General features: G+C 54.8%; 1 protein-coding gene across 1 annotated transcript; it reads right to left on the bottom strand.

Moving 5' to 3' along the window:
- Window positions 1-384: 384 nt before the first annotated feature.
- On the bottom strand, window positions 385-10,446 carry MEX3A (mex-3 RNA binding family member A). The gene is made up of 2 exons (XM_025287688.3): window positions 9,507-10,446; window positions 385-5,920 (listed from the first exon to the last, which is right to left on the bottom strand). The coding sequence occupies exons 1-2, from the start codon at window positions 9,958-9,960 to the stop codon at window positions 4,812-4,814; spliced, it is 1,563 nt and encodes a 520-aa protein (XP_025143473.1). The 5' UTR covers window positions 9,961-10,446; the 3' UTR covers window positions 385-4,811.
- Window positions 10,447-12,571: the final 2,125 nt, after the last annotated feature.

Below are 12,571 nucleotides of genomic sequence, written 5' to 3'. Positions count from 1 at the left end.
CCCTGAAGAGAAGATGTGGTGTGTAGGGATGGATTGAATCTGGTGCAAATTGATGGGAGGGTCGAGCTCTCAGCTCGGCCCTTTCTCCATCAAGTCCAGAAGCTGGCTTTCCAGGCAAGGTCTAGGTGGCCCTGCCTCGCCTTCCCCTGTTCTGCAAGGCAGGGTCGAATGAGGTCTCCTGGTGCCCCAAGGAATAGAAGGAGGTAAATGGAGAGAAAAGAGGGGTTGAGTACTTAGAGACCCAAGTAGGGAGCTGTGGAGAGCAAACAGATAGGAGCCACCCACTTCATGCAAGGTAAGCAAGGTCACCCAGAATGACACCAGAGAAAACCCCACTCACCCTAAGGTGGTTCTGACCAACGAGCCAAGAAAGAAGCCTGAGCCTTAAGTAATAATACTTTTAATAAAATTAAGTTCTTAATAGCACATTTAATACATTAACCCTCCCCCTTCTTGGTTTCTCTGCATTTTGTGCAACATCACTTTGACTTGATTATTCATGGGTCCGTTTTGTTTCCCGCCTTTATTTTGCTTTTGAAATGGTTTTCCTGGTGGATTTGTAACGTGTCTTCACTAGATGCCTCAAATTAAGTCTGACCACAATCCTACTCTACTTTCTACAGTGGAGAGACCATTCCCCTGCCCCAGGGCTGTCTCCCCCCACCCACCCTACCCCACCCGCACCCTCGAGCAGGGAAGAGGAAGCCCTCCCCACCCCAGACGCTACCTTCCCAAACTAGCGGGGTTCCTAGGACAAAAAGAGCAGGGGAAAAGTCTGTCCCTGGGTGGGGTGAGAAGAGTAAATTGGGGAGGAGATATGTTCGGGGTCTAGGGCCAGGGAGGGGCATGACAGAGTCATTAGTGTCATGGAACTTGTTGCCAAGAGTCAAGAGGCCTCTACACCCCCTTGGACAGGAGCGAGGGTGGGGGGACCAACTGATTACAAGCTGGGGCTGGTAGAAGGCAAGTGCACAAGCAAAAGCCAAGCTCCCCAACTTTCTATGGGGAGGGTCAGGGTACAGCAGATGACCTCTACCTGAACTCTTACAGATGGCAGTGAACTAGAACAGATGGTTAGGGTTGAGGGTCACCTAAAGTCCCTGCTGCACCCCCTGACTTTGTACCCTTGGGGGCCAGTTCTCCCAGGCCTTCAAGGATAGCATCTCCATTCCACCCCAGTGGGTGGCAAGTCCTTGGTATCTAAGAGATAATAAAGCACTTCTGCAAATTTGTAAAGCACAGTGCAGCTTTAAAGGACACTGATTGTTGAGATCATTCTTTCACCTGCTGCCATGGAGGTCAGAAGCTAAGCAGTAGGGAAAAGAATGGAGGACAGATACCCTCCAGTCCCCTTGAAGCTCTGAGAAAGAAAGAAGTGTGTGCATGTGTGTCTGTTGGTGGAATGACCTACCAGGCTCTTGAATTAATCAGAGGTAGAATGGATTGCAGTTATACTTCAGGAAGGACTTCCTCAGTTAGGCCTGGGAGAAGTTGTCTCTGGAGGGTTGAAGCTGGGCAGTCTTCCCCCTCTCAGAGAGCCCCAAGAGGACATGTTTGGAGTAAGGGCTGCCCAAAGACAGGGAGCCAACCATGTTCTCCCACTTCAGTTGTCCCTAACCCAGCCCACCTCTGGTTGAAATGATCAGTGTTCATGCTTTCAAAGACCCTGGGAACTGAGCCCCTCATCTATTTGTCCTATAATTTAAAAATCCAAGGATTCTTAGAATCAACCCCAGCAGACTGGAAGGAAGCTCCCAACCATAACTAGCAACCTGCTCCACCCTGATATCTGAAGATGGGGGGGGTGGTGCTCAGGGTGGACTCAGCCACTTCCCTCCTCTATTTTCCTTTTCATTATGACTTTTATACATTCTACTGGACCCAGGGGCCCTCAATGCTACTAAACTTTAAGCTATCTGAATATCGTCTACTAAGTAACTAGTAATTCTTTCTCTTTGTCTCTAGGATTATATGAAATAAATTTGAATTATTATTATTATTATTATTATTTTGTAGTATTCTTTTCTTTTAAACCCCTCGGTTTTTCTTCTCTCATTTTTGGTTAAAAAAAAAAACAAACAAAAAACTATTTCTCTTAAATCTCACACCTCTCTGAGGGTTCCCATAGGCCTGCTAGGCCTCAGTTCTGGACTTCCCCACCTTACTTGCCCCTGGGACCGGACAGGGGAAGGGAGAGGGGGGACACCCCAGGATCCTCAGTCCTACTGCTTCTTCCTTTCTCCTTAATCCCTTTCTTTGTTTGGCTCTGCCGGCTCCCCCAAAGGGGAGGGGGAGAGGGAGGGGGAGCCTCGGGGGTGAAATCCAATCTACTTGCAGGGCCCCAGAGGGACCAGGTTCCCCTAGCCCCTGTCTCCACAAGCCATCCCAGGATGCTCCCCCGGAAAAGCAAACGACATTCCTCCCCAAAAAAATGTGGGGGAAAAAAGGAACGTAAACCAGAACATATATTAAAAACACTTTTTTAAGATTTAACTCTGAATACAAATGTATTTTTTTTCTTCTTCTCTCCCTACATATATTCTAAACCTTCTAAAGTTTTTTTATTTTTTTAAGGATCACTTTATCATAAAATAAAATATCCTTTTCATATAATAAATTACCTAATAAAAAGTCTTTTTTTTTTTTTCATATTAGCCCAGGTTCTTTGCTACATTTATACGGTAATAAATGCCTTTATTAAAATAGAATATTAAATTATAAAGAACTGCTTTTTTTTTTCTATTTTTGTTTTCTCTCCTCTGTGTTGGTTGCCTATCTCGCTCCCTCTCATGCTCTCTTTCTCTCCTCTATTTTGTCTCTCACTATGTGTTCTGTGTTGGTTTCTAGGTTTGGCTCAATTAGTAAGAGTGGGATTGAATTTTCTGAGCCCCCTAGTGTAACAGTCCTTCGCCTTTGTGGGTAGAGTGGAGAGGGGGAGGGGATCGACAGACAGACATCCCATCTTCCCACCCCCCTCCCCACCCCCCCTCGGCGCCCGAGGGGTGCCCATTTGGTTTGGTTTCTATTGTACAGACATCTCAGGATGGCTCACATTGGCGGGAAGGAGGGAAGTTGTCACAGGCCAGTTTTCCTGGCTGTGACCTCCTTCCGCTCCCCTCCCTGGCTGGTGGTCTGGAGGGGAAGGCTGAGGAGAGGTGAGTTAATTCACAACAGGAGGAAGGAGAGGAGGAAATCCCCTCTGTGCCCCCATCCCTGCACCCCCTCTCCATCCAGGAAGAATGGGACTCCCGAGCCTCAAGGCTCAGAGATCACTTAGAACAGTCCCACCCTACTATATACAAGAATCTCCTAGGACCCCCGGGGACTCCCATCCCCCATCCCCTCCTAGCCCGGCCAGCGGAACCAGGAGGGTGGGAGGCTGGTGATTGCCCCAGGTGAGCAGTAGGGAAGCAGCAAAGGGGGTGCAAGGCCTATAATAATACATGATTCTTAGAACAGGCCCGGCTGCACCCCAATCCTGCTTGGCTCTGGAGTGACCCCTCTCTGAAGACAAGGTCTCTCCTCAATGAGTGAGACAGAGACTTCATGATTAATTTGTTAACAGGGGTTCAGGTGAGGTCCAGAGAGGGGCGCAGGGAATGGGGCACTGCAAGGGAGGAGGAACCCTGCCTCCCTCCAGCAGCGTCTCCTACTGCCTCTTTCCTGCTCCCCAAGAGCAGACACACTACCCTGGCTCTCCCCGCCCCACCACCAGAAAACCCAGCCCCCAAACTGCTCCCTAAATGTAATGCCCAAAGATGATAAGGGTGGAGGTTTGACCCTTTATGTACCCCAGTATTAGTCCTCTCTTCAAATATTCACTGAGAACAGGAATACATTCTATCAAGAATTTGAGGTGTTTCTTTGGAGGAGGAGAAAAGTGGGCCTCCGAATGACAAAGAGGAATTGAGGGGACCATCAAAATGTTTTTTCCCTCTGCCTCTCCCCAGGGGATAGTGTCCCCAAGGCTGGGCTGGATGGAGCAGGAAGGAGAGGCAAGAAGGAAAGAAAAAGGAAGAGCAAGACAGGCAGGGCTGGTTGCGACAGCCGGCAAGGGGAAGCAGAGAGAAGAGCTGGAGGACAGAGCAAAGGAGAGAGGAAAACCCAAAGGGAAGGATGATGGGGAGGAGAGAGTGGAGGGAAAGCAGAGGAGCACCCCTCTCCAGATTCCTCTAGCCCAGCTTTGTGGGGAGGGACGAGTTCTGAGCCCTTTATTGATTGACATACTTCTCCCCTTCCCCCTCAGAAAATCCATTCAGACTTCTGAAAGGGCCCCAACCCCCTCATACTGCTGGAAGCCCAGAACAAATCCTCAAACAGAATACAAGGTGGTGGAGGGTCTAAAGGGTCGTGGTTGGAGGTCAGAGGTCAGGACCAGAGGCTTGGGGATCGTTGGAGCACCTCTAGATACAGATGGTAACTCTCCCTCTCCCGTTCCCCATCCCCTCCCTAGAGGAAGGGGTAGTGTGAGTTGGGCGGGCGGGGAGTCAGGATGCCTTAGCGGCCACCTCTGGCAAAACAAAAGTTTCTCTTAGCTGCTTCCGGATTGAAGGGTGTGTTGAGGTATCAGAGTTGTAACTCTAGTAAAATTACCGGCCTGGGCCCCCTCCCAACCTTTCCAGGACAGGGGGACCAGAGGCTCTGAAAGTGGCCCCGCCCTCCAGCCACCATCGCCTCCCCTCCCCCCTCCCCAGCAAGCGAGTATCTAAGCACCTTGCCCCTCAAACCACTGATTTGCAAAAGGCCCCAGTGGAAAACAGCTCCAGGAAGGGCCCCTGGGGAGCGGCCCCAGGAGGCCAGGGGCCAGGAGCTTAGGAAAATATTCGGATGGCTTGCGTGGCTGTGATGTGGCAGACGGGACACTCCGGGTCCGTCCTCTCACAGATGCGTACTGCACACTCCATGCAGAACAGGTTGTGTCCGCAGGGTACCAGTGCGGCAGTCACCTCACTCTCGAAGCACACCATGCAATCCCGCCCGCCGCCGGGGCTCCGCAGGCCGCCCCCCCCAAGTTTAGAGAAGCCCTGGAGCGGCTCTCCCGGCGGGCGTCTCGGGAGTCCAGCCAGCTCGGGACCCGCGGAGGCGGCAGGAGAGCGATGCGCTCCCGGGGGCCCAGCGCGGGCCTTGGCGGAAGAGGAGGAGGAGGAAGAGGCGGAAGAGAAGAGCACCGAGGTGGGCGTGGCGTTCTCCTGGCCCGCCCAGAGCGGGGGGCTAGTCTCCGCCACTCCGTAGTACACGTCCTGCTTGCCCACGCCATAGCCAGGAAACAGGTACCCGCCATAGCCAAAGTCCCCTCCCTGCTCGCCGAGGCGCGGGGCCTCAAAGCCAGAGTCCACTCCGCACTCGCCGATGCAGCCCAGGCTGTTCTGCCGGAAGGTGGAGAGGGGCTTGCAGCCGGAAGGGTGCACCCGCCAGGCCTCCGAGTAGCGGCTATCCAGCGCGGCGTCGGGGCTCCCCGCCAGGAAGTCGTTTTCATTGTTGTACTCGAGGATCTTGCCTGTGCGGACCGCGATGTGCGTTTCGATCTCCTCGCGTGCACGCTCCACGTTCCCCGGGGCACCGGTGATCTCGAACACCGGGTCGCGGTCCCGGCTTGGCGTGATAATGTACGTGTTGGTCTGCTGCTGGATGCGTTTGATGGTTGCCCCCTTGGGGCCCACCACCAGTCCCACCACGCGATAGGGCACCCGCACACGAATGGTCACTTGGCCGGGCAGAGCAGGCGCCACTCCAAAGGCGGCGCCTGACTTGTTGCGCGAGGCGCGGATCATGGAGAAGTGCTCGGCCGCTGAGATGATTTCCCTGCGGGCTGTGGCCACGTCCTCCCGCCGCCCAGTCACCATGAACACTGGCTCCTCGCCTCGCACGGGCGTCTTGATGTAGGTGTTGGTCTTGGCCCTCAGAGCCTTAATCTTGCAGCCTGGGATAGGGAAGGGAAGAGAGAAATAAACTCAAAAGGCAAGAAGGTTTGTGCTAGAGCCAACAAGCTCCTGCTCCTACTCCATACCCAGCCCACCAGGAACCTCTATCTACCCTTAGGAAACCCTCCCCCCTACTCTAACCAGAACAATTCACTTACTGTATCTTAAATCTATCCAGTGTATCTATCAGCCACAGATTGCAAAATGTCGCAACTTTCCCTTAAATTCCATGTAGGACCTCCAAATTCATGCACCCTTTGAAATCCTGAAATAATCACTGACCTTCCCAGACAAGCTGCTAATCTACTCACTACTCACTAACTCCTCGACAACCATTAGCTGTTTTCCCCAATTTTTCTACTGACTTCTGGCTACTCACAAACTTCCAAATCGCTCAATCACCCACCCTGCCCTGCAACTGCGATCTCCAGTCTGTCACTGACCCTGATCTTGCCTCAGAAGCCTACAGTCTACTCCTCACTTGATCTCCATGCATTAAAAGTGTCTTCCAGTCTACACTGGGACGACTGACCCGCATCTGCTCCCATGCCTTCCACCCATTAGTGTCTCTCAGCCGGTCCCAAATTCACAGCAAGTTTTCAGCAACTCATGGAGTGTGGGAGGTTGGGAAGGGTCTGAGAATCAGTTTTAGGAAGGAAAGGAGGATAATGATGTGTGAGGGACGCAGTGCCTGACCTCATGGACACTCCTGCCACCCTGTCCCCTGGGGCAGGAGAGCCAAGGTGGGCTGCGGGCTGAGTTGGGTGGGGGAGAAGGTGTTCTCGACCCATACTCCTGCTTTGAAGAAGGAGTGGGTAAAAGCTGAGAGGCTGGGGAGAGAGGCAGGAAGAGAAAGGAGAATGGCCCAGACAAAGAGAGACAAAGAGGGAGAAGGGGAAAGAGAAAAGTGAGGGAGGCTGGGATGGCCAGACTGCAGTCTAAAGGTGGCAGACCTTGACGGCTGACTGGACAAACCTCTCTCCTTCTTTTCCAATTCCCTATCCCTGCCCCTATCTTCACACAGAACCTCTCACATGTTTTCTCAAAGCACACGTGCTACATGTGTGTTTGTACATGCATAGACACAGACACGGACCTAGAAGCCGCTATGCAGCTTGCCTTTATCTAAATGTTATTTCTGGTGCAAGTCTAAAGCACACTTTCACATACCCCTCTCCCCCATACACATGGATTCCCAGTGTTTCATCCTTTCATCCAGCCCACTCTTCTATCCCCATCATTCCCAGGACACATGCAGCACATTCCTATACACCCCTGCCCACAACTTTTGCCCCCATTCACATGTAAACATTCATACCCATCTCCATATACACACTTACAGTTCCCTTTCTCACTCCCCAACCAATGCCAGTGGTCCTAGTTTTTTGACTCTGCCTAACCCTCCAACCATAGGCCTGAGGTGAGCTCATCTTTTTTTCCCTCTCCTTCCTCCACTCCAGATGGCTTCTTCTCCAACCTACCAGATTGGCATGTGGGAGGAGAGAGTGGGTTGGGGGCAGCTCTCCTCACCTTCAAGAGACCTTAGGAAGGAGAATTTGCTCCTCCCTTTTTGTCTTCAGACCTCTTGGCAGTTGAGAAGTCCTACCTGTTGTCAAGCCCACATCCTTGTTGCTTTAATGTCAGTAAATAATTGTTCTGTTTGGGAGGCATGGGGGGCGGGGGAAGGAACAGTGAAGACCCTTCTACAACTTCTAAATGCATGGCATCTGATAGGCACCTGGGTTCTGGCTCTAAGTTTTGGGCCCCTAAACTTACATGAGAGCTGTTATAGGTGTCTTTGGGGACTGGAATTGGGGTGAGGAGCACAGGCCAGGTATAAAAGTAAGGAGAAAAGCTAGAGGCCTAGAGATGCAGAACTGGTAGCGGATCTCGTCCTGCGTTTCCCAACCCCGAAGAAGCATCTCTTGAAGGGAAGACCCACTTGGCTTCACCTTCCTAGAGGTCAAATAGAGCACAACTGATGCCACAGCAGGAGAAGGGAGGTTAGACAAGAGAAAGGACTTCCATTCCCTTAAGGAGTGAGGGGGAGGCTTGTCTTCTCTGAATAGGAGAAATCCCCCTACTTTTATGAGAGACAGGCCCATCTGATGCGGAGGCAGAAGAGGAAAGAATGACTCCATGAAATTCCGGGGCCTCCCAAGACCACCCCCGCACCCAAGAAAAGATAACAGTGTCCCCACCCGATTCCAGGGCTCTGGGTCCCTAGTTTCTGACAACAAGAGGAAATCCAACTTTTAAAACCAGAAATCTCAAGAGATGGGGTGCCCCAGGGGGATAAGGGCTACGCCGGGGAGTGGCATCTTTCCCTCCTCCATTCTGGATCTCCCAGCAAAATCCCCCCAACCCCCCACACTTCGGGTAGACGAGGTGTGATGTGGAGTAGGGGCTCCCCGACTTGCCTCCCTTCTTCCCCAGCCAGCAGCCGGCCTCCTCCTTCACTCCCAGCCGGAATGCAGCTCCTCTATTGTTCCCCACTGTGGGACAGCTCCTCCCCTGCTCCTCCCCCACCCCACACCTCCCCAGTCCAGCCCCCTTGCAATTTCCAAATCCCGCCCCCCCCAACTCCCCTTTGGGAAACTGGGAGAGGGAAGGGTCCCCAGGATCCCGTCTGCTCAATCTGGACCCTTACCAACATTCCCACCCCCACCCGCCCAGGGATGCTGGAGCAGAGGAGGGTGTGGTATCAGACACTCTACATTGGATTAATTCTGTACCCACCCACCCCCCCAACAACACACCCAGACCCATGCCCTCCAGCAAATCTCCAGGTGACGGTTCCTCAACCCTCAGCACGCCCCTTCCCACCCTGTCCTACTCTCTCACTACCAGAGACCCTTCTCCAGGCCTCTGGCCCCTTGCCGTGGCCAGCCCAGAACAAAAGCCTGAGAGGGAGGAGAAGAGGTCCACACCGGGACGTGGCACTTCATTGGAGGCACCCCTTCCAAAATCCCATAGACCATCCAACTTTAGTGTGTGGGTGACCACAGGACTCCCTCCTCCCAGCAGCCCCCCTTTCCCACCTCACCCCCAGGCTGGGACCCTCCCATGAGCCACACCCCCTTCCATTCCTACACTCAGCCCAACAAAGAGACAGATACTCAGTCTGCCTTCCTGGGCCAGGTCTCCCCCAAAGTCTGTAACTCCAGGTGGCTGGGGGTCCCAGGGGTGCCCCCTCCCCAAACCACTAGTAGATGCCGTAGTTGGGGCTCCTGAGTAACTCTTTGGCACATTCGTCCAGTTTTTCTGGCTACGAGTGGACACCCCCTCCGGACAGCCTCCCCGGATTGGAAAACCGATCCCCCTCCCTTTTCCCTCTCTCCAAGAGAGGATATTTCTTTGTCTAAGGGCAGAGCCCCAGGGAAGGAAGGATCTGGAGGACAGTTCCAACTAGGGGGGTAGCAGGGAACTTTGAGGCACTTCGAAATCAGGGTAGGGGGCGGGTGCCCCTTTGTGGGGAAGGGACTGAGCCAGAGGCGGGCAAGGAGGGAGGAAGTGAACTTTCCGTGCTAGGGATGGGGTGCCCCCCAACTCCAGTCCCTCTCCGCGGTCCCGGCGCCCGCTTACCTTGCCTGCCCACGATCTCTGCCACGTGCTCGGAGGTGGGCACTGGTACACACTCGGTGGTGTTGCTGCTGCCCTTCAGGCGCAGCTCGGCCTCTTTGTAGAGAGCGCAGAGCTTGGCGTCGCTGGCCCCTTTGGGGGCGGTGGGGGGCTGGGGCGTCTGCGCCGCGGGGGCCGCCGTCGGGGCGGCCGGGGGCGCCGCGGGCGGCGGCGGCGGGGCCGGCTGCGGGGGGGCGGCCGGCTGCGCGGGGGCGCCGCCCCCCCCACCTCCCCCGTCCTCGCCCGCCGTGGGGGCGGGGGGCTCCCCCAAACCCAGGAGGCAGAGTTGATCGAGAGCCAGCTGAAGGGCGCGCTCGTCTTCCAGCAGCCCTCGGTCCTTAGCGCTTCCCCCGAAACATCCTAGTTCTCCAAAGCCCCCATTTCTTTCCATTATTCCAGATACCACTAGACTAGGCATGGCGAAACAAAAGCTGGGGGAGAGAGAGAGAGGGAGAGAGAGAGGTGGTGGAAGGGAAAAGGGGAGAGAGGAGGGGAGGGGAGAGGAGAGGAGGGGGGTGTGTGGGGAGGGGGGAACAAAGAACTGGGGAGGGGGGAAGAAAGCGAGATAGAAAGATAGACCCTCCCTCTAAGCCCCCGTCCCCAAACACCCTGTAACCCGACTCCCCTCGCCCCAGCCCCCGGGGTGGGGGTGGGGGGATAGAGAAGCAAAACCGAGAAAGCAGATCTCCTCTCCTCTCCGGGGGTGACGGGGGGGCGGGGGGCTGCGGGATCTCTGCCCCCACCCCTCCCGCCTCGGTCCCGGGAGTCTCTAGACCCCAACGTCCAGACGCCCCCCTTAGGCTCCCGCACCGAGCCCCAGTCCAGGAGCGGCGCTCAGTGGCCCCCAATAGAGCCCAGCCCCTTCCAGCGCTCAAACTCTTTTGTTTTAAATGAACTGGATGGAGCAGCATGGAACTGACGGGAGGGGGGCGCGCCGGGGGCGCCCGGGGCATGCCGGGAGTTGTAGTTTCCCGCCCTCGGGGGCGCGGGGACGAATTCCTTGACCCGAGGAAGATAGGGATGTGCCTTCGGTCTTTACCCGCTGCTGGGAGGCGAAGCTGGGGGTGGGAAGGCAGTCGAGGTCCCTCATTTTTAAAGAGGAAAGGAGTCAGTGTACAGAAACGGAACGGGTTGAAAACAGGCTAATGGAGTGTGCCCCCCTCCCAAAACGGGCTCCTTCGCGATCCCGGCCAGTCTTAGGTCCCTCTTTCTTATGGTAATGAGGCGGGGGGGAGAGGGCGGGGAGCTGTCCCGGCTGGGTCACTGCGGCTTGCTCTCGCTTTCTCTCCCCTCTTCCCCCTCCCTGCCGCGCTCCCTCTCCGCTCTCCGCTCCCCCCTCCCGTTCTCCCAGAGTCGATCCCGGCTCCGGGCCGCGGGCAGAGGTTCTCCGCAGAGCAGACAAAGCCCGCAGCGGCGATGCGTGGAGAACACGGCTCTGCGCGCTGGGGGGTGGGGGTGGGGGGCCGGGATGGGGTGCCGGGTTGGAGGGTGGGACCCCCTGGCAAAAGACGGGGTCCCCCTCTTCCCCAAGCGGCAAGCCATCCCCCTTCCTCCCTTCCCTCCCCCCAGTCTCGGAGATCAGAGAAGCACCGACTGGGAGGTGAGTTAGTTAACATCCTTCTGATCAGTGGAGGGGAGCTGGGAGGGCTGTGGAGAAATGAGGTGAGGAGGATGAAGGGGTGGAGAGAAGTAGGGGACCGAGAGCGGGGAGGCAAGGCAAGTCTTAAAGGCATGATAGGAGTTAACAGTTTCGGGTGAGAGCCACACGAGCTTTGGGTGCGACGGAAGGAGGAAAGAAGGCACCGGGTGGAATGGAGACCCAGACTTCCTCCGCCCGGGCCATCCGTTTAGCTTGGGGGTGTTCTGTTCTTTAGCCGTCACCATCATTCCACTTTGCCTCACCCACCTCTCCCCCATTGAAAACCCACTAATTCAGCTCCTTTGACTCTGGAAATTTGGTGAAAGTAAAAAATCAGTTTTTAAGCCATGAATTGGAGAGCTGGGTATTTTTAGGGGAGTTGGTGGAAGTTGGAGTGTAATGCAATCTTTTCTTCTCCCCTTATCCCAGAGCTTCGGCATTTTTTCACCCTTTTTATGCCTGGGTGTTTCCCAGAAGGAGAAAGGATGGCACCGCAACCTGAGGGCTTGAGGACGGACTTTTAAGAACTTCCCAAAAGAGTTTGATAAGAATGGGTGGGTGTTCTTTTTTGGAGTGCCTTGGAAACCAAAAATCTGAGCTAGTTTGTGAGGTAACGTCCTGCCTGGAGGCAGGGGGATGGGGGAATGGAGGAGATGACCTCATAGACCAGGCACTGTGAGGCCGTGAGGGCTGAGCTGCGAAGCCCAGTTCCCTAAATTGATTCTTGGAAAGAGTAAATTTGCACACCAAGGGGAGGGTGGGAGACAAGGTGGAGGATCTCAGGAGGGCGTGGGAGTTGGCTTACTGTAGGTCTCTTGCTTTGCCCAGCGGAAGATCCAGGGAAGGGAAGCCATGACAGAGACCCTCTGGAAGGCCCCAGAATTGGGAATGAGATGCCCTCTGGATCAAGGAGTTAACAAAGTTAGCAACAAACCTTTTTGTGGGATTGAGTGCTCCCACCTCTAAGCAAGAGTGAGAGAGGAAGAATTGGAGAGATGAGACCTTTTGAGAATGGCTGTTCCCTGCTCTTGTCCTCTCTCCTACCCCAGGAACCCAGGTTGGGGGACCTGGGAGCCATGGGGGAAGCCTCCTGCTCTGTGGACCAGGCGACTGTTTTTCACATTATCAGAAATCGCAGACAGTTGTGTAGGTCTGACCGTTGTCACCAGCTGGTCGAAGCCTTCCTGTCCCCACCAAAATGAGATTCCCCCTAGACACCCATTCCTGAATTTTCCCTGCTTCCACTTTCCTCCCCACTAAGCTAATTAAAGCAGGAGGTTAATGACCAAAGAAGCCTTGGGGATTTGGCCAGGGAGGAAAACAAAGAACAGAAACAAGTGTAAGTGAGCCGGGAGGGGACAGCTGCTGAATGCAAAGGGGTAGACTAAAG

Source organism: Bubalus bubalis, chromosome 6, assembly GCF_019923935.1.
Source record: "Bubalus bubalis isolate 160015118507 breed Murrah chromosome 6, NDDB_SH_1, whole genome shotgun sequence".
In the NCBI taxonomy this organism is placed as follows: Eukaryota; Metazoa; Chordata; class Mammalia; order Artiodactyla; family Bovidae; genus Bubalus; species Bubalus bubalis.
Note: the sequence above shows the minus strand (reverse complement) of the source record. Positions and strands in the feature narration are given on the sequence as shown.

What these genes read in the sequence shown, in the direction of transcription:
- MEX3A (XM_025287688.3), bottom strand. Translation starts at nt 9,960, where the DNA reads ATGCCTAGTCTAGTGGTATCTGGAATAATGGAAAGAAATGGGGGCTTT. An exon ending in AGAGATCGTGGGCAGGCAAG is followed by an intron (nt 5,921 to 9,506) that starts GTAAGCGGGCGC and finishes TCCCTATCCCAG; the next exon opens with GCTGCAAGATTAAGGCTCTG.